Source organism: Podarcis erhardii (genome assembly GCF_964252035.2).
Source record: "Podarcis erhardii genome assembly, chromosome: 8".
Taxonomy (NCBI): Eukaryota; Metazoa; Chordata; class Lepidosauria; order Squamata; family Lacertidae; genus Podarcis; species Podarcis erhardii.
This window is the reverse complement of record NC_138499.1, coordinates 35,142,091-35,157,870: the sequence shown is the minus strand read 5'-3', so window position 1 is coordinate 35,157,870 and position 15,780 is coordinate 35,142,091. Positions and strand designations below refer to the sequence as shown.

At 40.2% G+C, this 15,780-nt stretch overlaps 1 protein-coding gene across 1 annotated transcript in view; it reads right to left on the bottom strand.

Annotated features, from left to right (window-relative positions):
- The window catches only part of ARFGEF1 (ARF guanine nucleotide exchange factor 1), a 70,301-nt gene that overhangs the window by 35,952 nt on the left and 18,569 nt on the right, over positions 1-15,780 (bottom strand). Inside the window, exons 2-8 of the mRNA XM_081874914.1 lie at positions 10,246-10,276; positions 7,725-7,881; positions 6,875-7,021; positions 3,012-3,191; positions 2,405-2,681; positions 1,961-2,074; positions 34-209 (exon numbers count right to left, since the gene is read on the bottom strand). Of these exons, the coding sequence (XP_081731040.1) occupies positions 34-209; positions 1,961-2,074; positions 2,405-2,681; positions 3,012-3,191; positions 6,875-7,021; positions 7,725-7,881; positions 10,246-10,276 (1,082 nt within the window). The remainder of the gene's footprint in view (positions 1-33; positions 210-1,960; positions 2,075-2,404; positions 2,682-3,011; positions 3,192-6,874; positions 7,022-7,724; positions 7,882-10,245; positions 10,277-15,780) is intronic.

The following is a 15,780-nucleotide window of genomic DNA, read 5'->3' as shown; positions in this document are numbered from 1 at the left end:
ACTGGGTTTAAGACTAAGCATACATGCCTATACCTGAGTGTCATTGGAAGAGACTGATAACCTGTCATCAGGTAAAGATGGTGTATAAACAACAGAAATAGGTGTCCCTGGAATTCCATTTGCCTGGATGTTTTCACTGTCACTTCCATCTTCTGAAGTCCCCATTGGTCCATCAATCATAACCTTTTCAGCAGTTCTTTGTCCTACATCTACAGGATAAAAGAGCCATGTAATAAAAAACATGATATTTAAAAGGAATCGATAAGATGGTGTATTAATATTACTGGCAGAATAAAATGTCAAGTCTTTAATGTACATTGTCAAATACAAGACCAGAAGATTTTCAGCCTCACAACAGATTGCCTTGGTTCCATACTACTATATGAAATCAGTGTCAGAAAGACATTACATTTTCAACATTAAAACAGCTGGCTGAGAAAGTATCTTATTCACCAGGACAAAGAACTATCAAGAGTTTAATGTTAGCACCTAAGAATTAAAACAAATGTTCAGCTTTGCTGACAGTAACTACTGGAAACTAGCTTAATGAGCTACCTAGAGCTAATGTGGGTTTTATAATATTAGTCTAGTGAATTATGACCGTAACACATACATTATTTGTTATGGCAGTTTTTATAATAAACTATTATAAAAATAGTTTAATAAACTATTAATTTTTCAGCACTAAACAGGGCCAGAACCCCAAAATTTATAGTATTTTCTCAGCTCTGATCAAACATTTTAATAAAGTGTCACAACTAATAAACATCTCATTAAGCTTCTCAGGAGAGAAAGAAAACCTGCTGTGAAGAGCTCACACAGAAGCAGTGAAAAAAATATAGAAATTAGTTGTCAAATCCTGATAACTCAAACTAGGTCAACTCATTAGCTCAAGTATCACTTGAAATTTCCCTTTAACAGAAACACAACTGCCCCAAAAACATTTTTCTGCTTGGTTTACTAATATGAGCACCAGTGCAGCTAAAAACAGGTGATGCTGTAGAAATAACTGAGATATGACTAAATTAAAGTGTCATTTAACGCTTCAATTTCCACTGATTATATTTCTTTAATAAGCCAAAGTCCTATAACAGAGAGGTTTAAGGAATTAACAATGACTGGAAGACATAACTAGCTGCAAGACAAAATCTCTCAGGCTCAATTCAAACATAATGATCTCAGTGTAAGAAACCATGGTTTTATTAAACCAGATTTCATATCCTGATTTGTAAAGAGAGATTAAACCACAGTTTTCCAGTTTGTATGTAATAGGAAACTGTTATTTAAACAACCTTGCAAAGTATTCTACTACAGTGTCCTGGTTCACACATAAAGTCGTCAAACCATAGTTTAACACGAATGAGCAAATGTGTGGGCTCCTGGAGAAGAGATCATTTTATTCCTCCATGGTCATTTTGCTGCTGCACTGTGCTAAGTCATGGTTTGGCTTAAAGTGTTGTCTGTACCAAGGCTTACGGTACAGCCCTACCAAACCACAAGCTATAAATTATAGGACAAATATTGGTTACATTTCATGGTTTGTCTGGAGAAAGCAAATCCATGAGAATGGGAATGGACAATACATGATTTAGCACAGCCCAAAGGCAGAACAAGCGAGGAGAAGCAAAACACCTGAAATCTATTATCGATTCATCATTTGTGCTAGTTTGCTGTACTGTTACATGTGAAACCAACCAGAGTATGAGAAACAGGAGAGCATGCACAGGTACACCACTTGTTCTCATTCTGATAAATCATAATAAGACTGATACTGTTTACATATGAACTGGACCTCAGTAATGCACAATATTTTAAGTGAAGGTCAAGTCTACATTATCATTTTACTTAAAGCCCAACTTCTTGCCCTACACACAAAGGAATTTTACCACTACTTCCTTCTACTAAGTTCCTGCAAGTCCCTTCTCAATTCAGCAATACACTTTAAAGGTAAGTATAGTACCTCCTACTACTATGTTCACCATTTCTTGGACTATACTTTGTACAATATCCTGTGCCGTTTCTTCATATTGATTGCTTTCTCCATCATATGGCCCTGTATCATTTTTAGACAGAGCTACAAAATAAAAACAGAAAATATATTACTCAAAATATATCAGAATTCCATTCGAGTCAGTTTTATTACTTTATAAAGAAATAGCTCTTAAACAGAATTGATAGTTATTCGTTGCATTTATTTAATCTGAGCTGATAGCAATTACCTAGAAAACAAGTAGAATGTCAACTGTGACTACAGCATAGCTTTGTAAAGAATCAATAAACCTTATAACACCACCTGCTAGCAATCTACATGTTACTTTAGCTAAATGAAAAAGTAGTAATTATTTCTCAAGATTTCATACCCTCTTTCACCCCACTATGACAAGAAAAAGACACCCATTATTACTTTCTGCTGCTGTTGCTTGGTCAGCTTCAGTCTGCTCATTTTCTGCACTGAAAATATCAGATCCATTTTCTGCTTCTGTGTCTTCTTGAAGGCTTTTGTCCACATCATTTGCATGATGGTCCAAGTCCCCTTCATGGTCCTGGGAGAGCTGATCAATAGTCTGCTCTGAAATATGTCTCAACTGAGGTGATTCAGGCTCATGATGGCTTAAGGGCGACTGCTGTAGATGGTGCTGCTGCCGATGTCTCTCTTTCTCCATTTGCTTTGCTTCTTGAAGCTATGAAATCAATCAATAAATAAAGTATTAAAGAAAATCTCTTCTATCAAAACAACCATGCCTGCTCCTCTACACACCAGATAGTATGAAACGTTAATATCCATAAATTAAAAGATGCACAATTCAGGGCTTCTTTCAATTTTTCTGGTCTTCAGTTGTATTCTATACATGAAATTCGTACAAGCTAAATTGTGTGTCTTTCACTGGACTATTATTTCAAATTAAACAACGTGGACACAGCTGGCAAATCAATCCAAGTGTTGCACAGGAATACTAGAATTTAAATATGCATTTGAAATCAATATCAATTTGAAATGCAAACATACTTACTGCTTGGTTTTCCATACGTGCAAATATAACATTCAGCATTTGTGTGAGAGTAGCCTTGGCTGTGGTTTGATTTATGAGATTTTTGCTTGCAAGATAGATATTGTAACATGTTCTTACAGCTTGCAGCACTGTCCCTTCGTGAATCTCTATGTGTTGAGAAGTTACTGCTGTGAGTAGAGCCTAAAAAAATAAGAAAAAGTTAACAATTGAGGCCCTCACCTCATTTAAACATGCTTAACGTGTACCCTGCTTTTTAAGATATAGCGACAAATCCAGACTGCTGTCATACCATCATCATATATATGAAGAACAGGACACATATGCTAACTGCATTTAAAGAAGATGGATCTTATGCCAATGGCTCCTATAACCATTTAAATAGGACCTTTGTACACAAGGAAGTGTGTACATATCATTTTCTCCTTACTGCTGCAATTAAGCAATGGTGTGATTGTGCATTTAATGATCTTATTCATTAAACATTTATCTCTGTCTTTCCATTGAATAAGGACAATGTACCTACTTAATGGAAGAACTGAGTGCCTGAAATGTTAAATAGCATGTGTCAGAGCTGCCCAAGGTCCCAGCTCACGGAGGACCAACGCCAGGTCGTTGTTATATACAAAAGTCTTTATTGAAGTTCAGTCTCTATTTCAAAGCCGTGGCGCGCAGCTCTACGTCTTAAACCCTAGACCGCCGAAGCTCCGTCTGAATCTCCTCCCCTCTGACACCAGTTTAAGACTCTAGCCCTGCTCCACCTCTTCCTCTGCTCTCTCCTCCTCTGGGTCCTCCTGTCCGCTGGGGCATTCCCCTTTCTGGACCCCTTTCTGACGCTGAGTCCCCTGACTCCTCCCCCTGCCTCCGGCAGGCTTTAGGACCTGGTTCCCAATCCGGGTTCTCTGCTGTCCCGCGCGCCTGTACATTTGAACTTGGCGCTCGCGCCAAGCCAGTGACCTTCCTCCTGACCGTTACACTGCTTCTGTCACTGCTTCCCTCTTCCGGGAGGCTAGCTGGACCTGACCTCCCCTCCGTTCCCTGACTCTCCGATGGAGGCGTGGTCAGCCCTGACTCATCTTCTCTCCCTGCTGGGGGAGACGCTGGCCCCGATACCTGGGACTCTTCCCCCCCACTACGCTCTGGTGGGGAAGCTGGTCCTGATCTCCAACTGCTGCTCTGGGAGTCCCCGCTGGCCCCTTGCTTCTGGAGTGTCCCCCTTGGGACCCCCCTTGCCCTGGCCACCGGCGCCCCCTTCTGTGAATCTTCTGATTCGCTGGAGAGGCTCATGGAATCTCTCGGGCCACTGTCATCTTCTCCTACGCTGCCCTCAGATTCTTCCCCTTCGCTCTCCATTTCCTCTCTTCCCTGTGCCTCTGCTCCTGAGCCCCTGACAGCATGTTTCAGGCAAACTGGAAAAATCCATGCCCAGAACAAGGAAGGAAAATTCAGTTTGTAAATCAAGGCACTGAACCTCCAACTCAACTTTGCATAACTACTCAATGTGCATTTCAGACATAAATTGTTCAAGAATAATTCTTATTTACTAACCCACTTTTAGCACTCATTTCAAAGAGGCCACTATGTGGAATGAAAGCCTTCTTCCTAGACTTCCGGGTTGGCGCCATCGCCAAATGGCGGACTCCCTCCGAGCTCCGGAGGGAGCCTGCTCGGCAGGGGCTGGGTTCCACCGCGTCGGCATCGCGGGGACCCTTAAAAACCATGGGTGCTGAAACCCATGGGCATGGTGACTCGGTGGGCACCGTTTGCGCCCCCCGACCCGCGAAGGAGCCTTTTTAAAGGCTGCGGAGCGGGTGCCGGGGGTGTGTGGTGCTATGAGTCCTCCGCTTCCCCTGCCGAGCGAAGCCGCATGCCATTTGGCGGAGAGCGCTGACTTCTTCCATTGAAAATTCGGATTAAAAGAACAACCCGTGAGTAATTGGAAACTGGACTTAAAAAGGGAAAAGATTTTAAATTTTAAATTCGGAGCGAGCGGGGGAGGTGCAAAAAGGAATTCAGCCTCCCCCCTGTTGTAGAGGATTTAAAGCAAAGGATTTAACAACTAAGATCGAGTGCTACCTAAGTTTGATAAAGTTATTAATTTCACGATGGAAAATTATAAGACTGGGCTGGAGGAGAAAAGTAGAACGTGAGCTAAAATGCAACCCCCCCCCCCGGGAACCGGGAGCGTTTCGCGAGAGCGCCGGGAGAGGAGAAACAGAGGCTTTGACAGCTGTCAAAGGAGCTGTCAAAGCTGAAGAATAAAAAAGAGACTTTGTTATGAGGACTTTGCCGGTTACATTTTGTTACAAATTAGATATAAATTGTTTAAAACAAGGAATAATAAGTTACTTTGACTGTTAGGTGCGATCTGGAAGGAAACTGAGTTACTATAATTCCTCTAGAGGGGCTGTGGGACATTACAAGTATTGCTGGTATGGAATTTGAATTGGACTTTTTATCTCCTGGTAAACTGCAGAAATGGAATACTATTTTGTCTACAGAGGTCTCTACACTAAAGGAGACAATAGACTTATCTATTGAAGAATGGAAGGGACTTGACGTAAAGTTTTGTTCCTGAATAACAAAGCCTCTGTAGGGGATTTAGAAGTTTTTGGAATTGGAACATTTTTGCAGGAGAGCAGGAAAAGAAATTAGAGAAAAATGAGGAGAGAGAATAATAAGAACAACATGAACAACAAGAATTGGACAAAGCTGGAAGTGGGAACATTTGGGACATCCAGATTTGAAAGTTCTAAAGAAACAAAATTGGAGTTTTTACTCTTAAATACAGAGATCTGGATGGAAGAAATGGACCTTTTTGAGATAAAGTTTTTCCAAGATTGGAGGCTCGAAACTAAAGATGATCAAAAAGATGGCAAAGACTATTAAAAAGACGGCAAAGTGGACTTGTGAAGGATTTCGGCCTAGATGTGGGATCTCCAGGATGACAACAGGCATTGATGGACATTGGGGAACGCAACCGGGAAAGGGGGGAGGGAAATTTGGAATCCAAAGGGTGTTAAATTATACTTTATTCTATTTTTTATTTTCTCTTATTTTAATCTGTTCTGCATATTAAAAAGGGGAACTCGTGGAAGGGAGCGGAGTCGATTTTAGGGGAGGGAAAAACATTCTTAACATTGGGTTAATTGTAATAAGTTTAAAATTTGGGGTAAGAACTTGTTGAATCTATTTGAAGGAATTGGAATACAAGAGGGGGTGGGGTGGGGAAGTCCTGGAAGGATGCTAATGAAAATAAGGTTATAAAATGGATGTTTTATTTTATTTTTTGTCTTTTTTCTGTTATATTTGAAAATGTTCAATAAATATTATTAAAAAAAAAAAATGAAAGCCTTCTTCCTGATGACACCTGGCTCCTGCACACAGATTAGTTCCACAGTAAATCCCAAATACCCACTATCAACTTTATAAAGGTCTTTACAGTCTATGTTTGATGTTCCTCACTCTAAACATGTAAGTGCTATAAATTTTAATTACAGCAACTACATAATGAGAGGGGAGGGAAAAGGATTCATGGAATTAATTCTCTCATATTCTAGCCAAATGACTGCATAGTTGTAGCTGTCAATTCCAATCACCTTTCTGCGGGTCCAAACCTATTAGATAGGGCCCTGAAAAAGCAATTCTATTTCTGTTAACAGTAAAATGTTTTTATGAAACTGATAAGCAACATTGAATGAATATTCTTGTCCAATTAAGGTACTAACTGATTAAACAAACTATTACATGTTTTCACCTTCAGCTCTTGTTCAACATGCTTGAATTGCAGGTCACTGTCTTGGGCGTAGAACTCATTTCAACAGCAAACTCTAATGAGAGCTAATGATCAGTTGAAATCAGATTACCTTTATAATTTGTAGCTGAACCCCTTCGTCTGTCTGAGGACCTTGAAAGCAGCCACATATTGTTTCAATAATTCTATCAATCAATTTTTTCCCAGGTGCTGTACTATCTGGAGCACTGCCAGTTAAATGTCCATAAGCTATAAGTTTCTGGGGAGTAAAGCAAAAGTACAACTGAACAAGCCAGCTTAACACATGATTATATTTTGTACCATGCAGGTTAATTCTCATTGACAGTAACATTGCAGAGTATTAGATTTCTTAAAATCCTGGGGTACACTTGAGATGAGAGGGAAAACAGATTCAAGCGGGAACTAGCAAGACAGTGGTGCATTCCATCACCAGTGCAGTTTACAGTGACCATCTTTTACTGTGGCATTTGAACTAGGGCAAGTAATGGTTACCACTGCATATAGTTTGTCTCCAAATGACAACCAGAAACTCTAGTTTGAAGTGGGTTCATTATTTCAGTTTTATTAAAGCATAGTAGAAAAACTACTGCTGGCCCAAACAAAGAAGTAGGGAAGCACAATGGTGTGTAAAGGAAGGAGGAAACACGAGACGTCTATAGCACATTCCCCACAATTAAACAATAGATTAACCATGACAATTGAACCAGGCTAGTGAGTAGTCCAACTGTCTCCTAATAAAGATACTTAGCAAGGCAATCTACCTTTAAAACCAACAATTTCTCTATGCTGAAATTTTATGAAACAACTTAAACCTCACTAGTTGTACTGTGTTAGCAATTAAAAATATAATCTAGGGAAACAACTATATTTCCTTCCTTCCTTTATAAAAAGAAACCACAAATTTAAGAAAAAAAGTTAATGGCATATAATTCAATACAGACCTGCAAACAATCCAGTGACGTACTAACAATTCTTGGACACTTGGACTGGCATGCCAATTCAAATGGTAAGAAGTACTTGTCTGCCTCAATAAAGCTTGTTTTTGACTTCACAGGTGGGAGAGTGCTTGAACCAGCCTTTGCTTCTCCATGAGGAGGACTGAATAGAAAGATCCAATTAGAATGGCAGTTGAGTTAACAGCAAAACAATTTAATATGAACATATACACATCTACAGTTGACCACCAAGTATTTGATGTATGTTCAGTTTTTCCTCTTTTAACAGTCAAAAATTCATCTTACCAATTAAAACTGAACCGAAACAAAGACAGAAATTAGAAACAGTCTGCTATGAAGTCAAGACAAATGTAACAATTTGCAATGAACACAGCAACAAGTTATGGATTTTATCAGGCTTTCAAAGAAAATATGTATTAGTTGGAGTTGGCTAACAGATTGGCTGGTTGTGCATGCTGGCTTGGATGTGAAATAGCTTTTGTGCATGTTTGTTTAGATATGGAATAGGGTTAGGGTTAGGGTTAGGGTTTGGAATAGGTTTTGTCCTCCATATGAATAACAGGCACCTGAATATGGATAAAGTAAAGGGTTACTTATAAACTGATGTTTTTTAAGAGCTAGGATTTAAAAAGATGTGTACCATCATTTACTTGTGCAGGAACATGTAACGGCATCCAGTTGGTTTTTTTCCAATTCATTTGATCATGATCTGAGACAATGATGTTTGCCCTCCAGTAAATTAGGACTAACCACTTTTCAGTATTTAAGTAATGATTTCATGACAGGTAAGGTTGGATTTTGCATACAAAATCCAACTATCTTTTATTGATGGAAGGCTTTTCCATCCCTCCTAAGAACAAACATATATATTGCAAGACTATTTCAGTACCTAACTTAGGATATCCATCCACTTAATTGTGCAATGAGACTTCCCCTCTCTTCTATAAACCCCATGATTCTCTAAATGCACTGTGGGGGTTTCCCAACCCTCTGGAGCACATTGGGGGGGGGGGGAGAGGAGGGAAGAAAGGAAGGAGAAGTTCACATGACGTTGGATGTAAGCTTTCATGCTTTTTCTACAATTTTTGGGTGAAATTTATCAATTCCATATTAAGGTGGCACCCTACTCACTCATTAACAACTTCAATTTATGGATTTGAAGCACTTTTTTCAATATTAGTAGGAGTGTAGTTCCTTTCTATGGTAACCAATAATCAGACTTGTGACATGGTATTTACAAATACCATGACATTTATGGTATTGTAAATACTGCTATAGAATGTGTCTTCACTCTGTTCCTGTACATACTGTTCTTTAACAAGCTTGGAAAGAAAGGCTATATATTAATACTGCTGTCATTTTACAGTAGGGAATACCTATATGGGTCGGAACGTATCCAGTTTAGTTTTCTAACTACATATTTCACTGTTATACCTGTTAGATCATCATTATATACTGCCTCTGGACCACTGCTAGGAGGGATTTTGGTTCAGTTTATACATCCTGTGTGTTTATATTGAATGTTACTTTGTGATTTAAGAATTGTTTCCTTAATTGCTATGCTTGTTGACATTTGGTTAAGGATTTCATTTTGTACCTTCATGCTTTAGAACCTTGTGACATGAGCATCTTTTTAGTTCTTTGCCGTTTCCCTTTATATGTGCTCCTTTACCATGTTTCATTTGCAGGGGATTGGGAAGACTGTTTTATAGACTTGCAATTAAATTTTTGGTCCAATCTCCATCTGAAAAGTAACAATTTTGTTTAGGGCTTGCTTGCTTTTTAAAATTTGAAAGAGCTACAATGTTCCCTTCATACTAGGTGCCTATAGGGAGGTCCTGTGTCAGAAGGACAAATGTGAGGAGACCAAGTTTTCCATCTCAAGACTCTTCTGAAGCCATGAAATGTCTAACAAAGCATGAAAAACCTGTTTCTCACAAAGGATGCTAATACTCTTAATTATTCTTAACAACATGCTGACATACTTTACACGTTTTCCAAGTGTAAACTGAAGTCAGAGTGATTAGCAAGAAAGTGCTCAAAAAATTAATTTGTACACTACAAGTAAAAGTTTTCAATTTCTTCAAGTTACAGCAAGTATGCAGTGAACCTCATACACTCTAGGCATGGTAACTTAGTGGCAAAACATATACAGTGGCACCCTGGTTTAAGAACAGTCCAGTTCAAGAATGATTTGGTTTACAAACTCTGCTAAACCAGAAATAGTGTCCTGGTTTGAGAACCATCTCGGTCTAAGAACGGAATCCAAACGATGGAAGGGCACGGGCAGTGGGAGGTCTCATTAGGGAAAGTGCACCTCGGTTTAAGAACAGTTTTGGTTTAAGAACGGACTTCCGCAACGGATTAAGTTCATAAACCGAGGTACCACTGTAGTTCATAAAGCTCCCTCCCAAAAAGGTACAATGACAATTGACTTCATCTCTGTACAAATGATGCTGAATGTATTTTCAGAGCAATTAATCATGATTAATAAAGAAAAAAGTACCTTTGTTTTCCAGTTTCTGCTTTTATTTCCTCTGGAGAAAAAAAGGAAATAAAAACCTGTTTTACAAACATTACAGCAACACTAACATAAATAAACTAACATTAAATTACATTAAACTAAAATTTATAAACATTTATAAATATCGTTCTACATTTCCAGTGCTGCTCAACTGCCAAAGAACACATTAGGATTACATTACTATATACACACATGCATATACCACAGTATGATTCAGCCCACTTCAATCACAATTTAAAATTAAATCATGAATATGTCTCAAGATAAACTGAAAAAGAATGTCTTCCTGCTTACAAGCAAGCATCAAATGTAGACTGAACCCTGAAAACCCATAAACATTCATGGACAAGATGTAAAACAATTTGTATTATGTGCTTTTGAAAGAAAAAAATCCTTAAGAAATCTTGTTCAGAAGGTGAATAAGTAGGCAAGACTTCTCTCCCAACCCTCCAGGCCCAAGTGTTTTTCAGTCTGAAATTAAGTAATTTATACTGCACTACAAAACAACATTACTGAAGTTATACACATATATACACAAATATACACACATGTGTATAAACACACCCCATACAGATCTCACCATTGCTATAAGCAGACATTATACTGGGAAGTTTGAAGTAATTGTAATCTATTCACAAAAATATTTTCACAATAGAACATTTATTCATAACAGGCTAGAACATCGGTTTATTGCCAATTTCATTGGAATTATAACTGAATTTTATGTAGACTTCCTAGATTATAATAGACAACTCCCCCAACCGTGTCACCAAAATAGCTGTTCAAATTGCCAAATATTTTTATTTTTCATCTATTTTTTTATAAAGATATACTTTTATAAATATCTATCTTGCCCTTGGGATTTTCCCCAGGCCACACCTCTCACCAGACCTATTTCATACCATTGAGTGTTTTCGCCTGGCTAGTATGTGTCTTTGAACTTGGGTAACGCCTGATGGTTGTCTGGATGAAGGGTGGATAGTGGTGAGTGTGTACAGAAATTAGCCTGCTGTACATTGGTAAAATTCACTTTCGGTCCTTCCCTCATTTTATTTCTGGCCCTGCCCATCAATGGCAAGCAGTCCCTGGAAGGCTGCCCAGGTGAGAACGCAACCCCTCTATCTGAGAAAGCTTCCTCACTCCTGTTTTATGCCAAATAAGTTATGCTTTATCTCAGGCATGTCCAAAGTCCGTTGTGGGGGCCTAATCCGGCCTGCTGGTTGGTTTAATCCTGCCCCTGTAGCAGTTTATTTCCTGGGGTAAAACCCGAAAAAACCTCAACAACTTCAATCCTAAAAAAAGGTCAACAACTTTGGTTGGTTCTTTGGTTGGCCCTCACAACCCTTCACTTCATCAAATCTGGCCCTCCTTGAAAAAAGTTGGGACACCACTGCTTTATCTGCTCAAACGCAAAATTTGCAAATAATCCTTCCTGTGGGTTGGATCCAGACATGCCCTTTCACAAACGGAAGAGTTCCTTCTGTTTATGAAAAGTGCTCTGATCCAGCTGAGGTTCCCACTCAAGGAAGGGGCTGAGAATTTTTAGCTGATTTTTTCCTCCGTCTGTAGACCCCCAATTCACCACGCCTTCTGTTTCAGAAGGCCCAATAACCATCTAAACAACCTTTCAGAGGGCATAGGGGTAGGAGGGTTCAGGAAATATTACCACTCCCTTTCTCCTGCAGGACATTCCACGAGCAGAATTCTGCTTGTGGGAAGTCTCTGGATTAGACCTCCTATCAAATCAACCCTTTTGTTTTTAAAGAACCCTAGTGATTCAGTCCTCTTTGTACTTTATACACAGACAGCCCAAAATTCTAGTAGTAGTAGTATGGTTTACATAAACCATTTTAAAATGCAAAGATCCTCTACTCTAAAAATATTCCAAGTTTCAGAATTTACTTTCAGAATTCCCCCCATTTCCAAAGATGGAACATCAGCTATGTCATTTTTACTGTAAATTTCATGCTCAGGAACATTATATGATTAACTGCCAAGGGAATGCAGACGGAGAACACAATAAGACAAAGGCCCAGATTTGTTCTTCAATTAAATGTCAAATTTCTTAGATCTTTAATAAGCTTCCATCAGAAAAACCAATCCTACTTTATGGATTCACCTAATGGAAATGATGACAGTGATGTAAATGAATTTGACACAGAATAAATCCTTTCAAAACTACAGTCAAACGTAGTTTAAAAAGTCAGCCATATCAGAGCTTGTTAACTGGAACTCCTGGACAGATTGCAGGGACTCTAGCCTAGCGAGCTACTTAGGACTATGAGCACCCCAGCATTAGAACTTTCTCTGAGAATGAACGGAAGAGAATAGTAGTCTATAGCAGTGGCCCCTGCAATTGGCAGGTGCCATTTGGCCTCAGGATTAGCCACCTTGGTATAGATACTAGAAGCCTGATATTCTGCCCAGAGAACAGTATTTTGTGTGCCTCTGCCATTTCAAGCCATAGCTCAACTCATAGGAGAATGGAGTATTCATCCACAGCCCACTTTTACATGGAGCAACAATTCAGCAAAAGTCATTTTGAAAAGAAATTATGAGCTCTTCATACATGCTGATCAATAGCTTGCCACATCTACATTTTATCATTATTTCTGCAAGGAAGTTCTCAAGAAGGTCTGCCAGCTGGTGGGCAGCTGTGGGCAAGGGTGCCACAGTGTATTTCCCCCGTGTCTCGCTTCTCTTACATTCTATTATTCACATGGGGTGGTAATATTCAGCTATGCTTTACTCAGAATAGACACACTGATATAAACTAACTGAACTTCATCATGTTCATTCATTTCAATGGGTTTACTCTGACTGAAACGTAGTTGAATACCACTCATAGACTTTGTGTTGTGTGGTATCAAATAATTTGACAGGAAATTAAATCCAGGATACTTAAGAAATTTTAAGCATTATCCACATCGAATACACTGACCAAGGTAAAATAATCAACTAATGTCAGGAAAAATGTTTATCTGTTTATACAAAAACAGAGGCACACAAGCTAGGCCAGACTTCATACCAGATGACAACCAGCTATGCTTTTTCTGTTTGAAGTAGTATTCAAGATCTCCCATTTGCAGCTAGTAATCAAGTAGCAACAAGTCTTCAGATGGATTTAGGTCACACTTCAAAGTAGCACTCCATTCCTTTTGTAAGAATGCAGCTCCCCCCACCACTGTTCAAGAACCAAAAGTACAGTCCTTTGAGATCAGACTGACCATTTCTTCAGCTAGTCAAAATATTTCATTTGCCAAAACTTCCTTAGCTATAACAGTCCAACATCACAGTCAAATGTGCTTATCTTTACCATGTTTTTTGCATTGTGAAATTCTTTGTGAACTAGTGGCTCTTCAGTGTCTTCTAGAAAGGGATTGCTCAACTCTTCAAATGGAGCCAACTCTGTCTTCACATCAATGTGGAAATGGCTGCATGAGTACACTCCAAAATACCTGACTTTAATCCAAACTTATTCAGAATTCTAGAGATCCCAGCCCCAGTCTTAACAGCGGCATTCATCTGCTTAGGAGAAAGACTGAACAGAATCAATGAGAATGAATGGCAGTGTGTTTGAAAAAACAAAGAAGTCCTTGCAGAACTACTGCAGACTTCTGGATTCTCTGTGCTGAGACACATCAGGGCATAAACTTGGCAGGGACACATCAACCAGAAAGCATAACCATGTGATAATCAACCATGTGATAATTCCAGCATTGCAGGGGGTTGGGCTAGATGACCCTTGTAGTCCCATCCAACTCTATATGTTCCAACTCTATGGTTGGAAAATACCTTGAAATTTTGACAGGAACACATAATATTACCTCATAATACTAGACAAATTCAAAGATGACAAGGTCATCAATGCCTACTAGTCATGATGACTGTCTTTTATCTGAGGCAGTATGTCGCTGAATACTAGTTGCGTTTCGAGGTCCCCAAGCCACCCCCCAATAACACACACATCACACATCAATTTTGGTTTGGGTTTTTGGCACGATTTTGGCCACAACTTTATTTAAATATATCCGAGTGAGTGGTTGCTTAGGCATTGGTTCAGACTATCTGTCCTTGCCCAGGGGACAGAACTGACTTCTGGATCCCAGCGAAAGCCAGTGTGGGAAACAAATTTTGGGGAGAAAATGAAGCTGGGCCTCAGTCCCTCACTTCGCCCCTCATGCTCCTGGTGGCTTGCACGGCCCAAGTCCAATGCTAGGGACAAGGACGAAAAGAATGGCAAGCCCCTGGATTCCTTTAACGGAATTCCCTTTCCACACACCATTGGAGGGGTAGGCACTTACCCCTCCACCAACCAATTTGAACCAATGCCTAATCGCCAACCTTACAAGTTGTGACGATTTGCTACACAGTAGGCAAAACCAAATGGCACCAGCCAATCAGCCAGATGGACAAATCCCTACCAGGCCCCTGCCTCAAAGCAGACGACCCCATGACAGGCATAGCAAGGTCAAGCGAACAACCCCCCCAATACAGGGAGGGTGGGCGGGTAATCCGGTGCAAACAGCCAAGAGAACGCTCAAAGTTGGGCATCCAGTATTTAAAACCTCTGACCCCTCCTTCAAAATTGGAAACAAGCAGTTATCCCCAGCGACCCAATTAACCAATTCACTGCCTGCGTCCCTCCATAAATCTGCCCAGCAACAATGAGGTTGCTTGTATCTCCCACCGCAACACGTGCTCTCTGCTAGGGATAACACGTTTTGCTTGGCATCACAAATGGAGACAGCACTGTTGCACTCAAATCCTGCTTGTGGGCTTCCAATAGGCATCTAGTTGCCCACTGGCAAGACCAGAATGCTGGACTAAATGGACCTTTGGCTTCACAGTGGAACCTCGAGTTATGTTCTTCCTTACGAACGCTTCAGGTAACAAGCTCCGCTAACCCGAAAGTAGGTCTCCTGGTTGCGAACTTTGCCTCGGGATGCAAGTGGAAGTCGCACTCCGGTAGCACGGCGGCAGCGGGAGGCCTCATTAGTGAAAGCATGCCTCAGGTTAAGAACAGTTTTGCGTTAAGAACGGACCTCCAGAACGAATTAAGTTTGTAACCGGAAGTATCACTGTATCCAGCAAGGCTTTTCTTAGGCTCTTATGTTCCTCATCACGAATAAACAAACTTTGACTGAGCTTGCTAGTCAACCCAAATTTTGTTGCCAGTATCTCCCTCCAAGGAGTAGGATCTTGGCCCTGATGTTCATCTCTGAAACACAGCATGAGGTTAGAAGAAAGTATCTTGCTCCTCACTCCAGTTATAAACTCAGAGCTGAGAAATGGAGGCACAAAACAATCCTTCAAACAGCACAGCACAGGATGGGGACAGAGGTTTGCTCTGCCTTGGCATCTGGTAAGTGCTCCAAAGTGCATGTCAAGCACAAAGGCAAACCCATAGAGCCAGTGTGGTGTAGGGGTTAAGAGCGGTGGACTCGTAATCTGGGGAACCGGGTTCGATTCCCCGCTCCTCCACAGGCAGCTGCTGGGTGACCTTGGGCCAGTCAC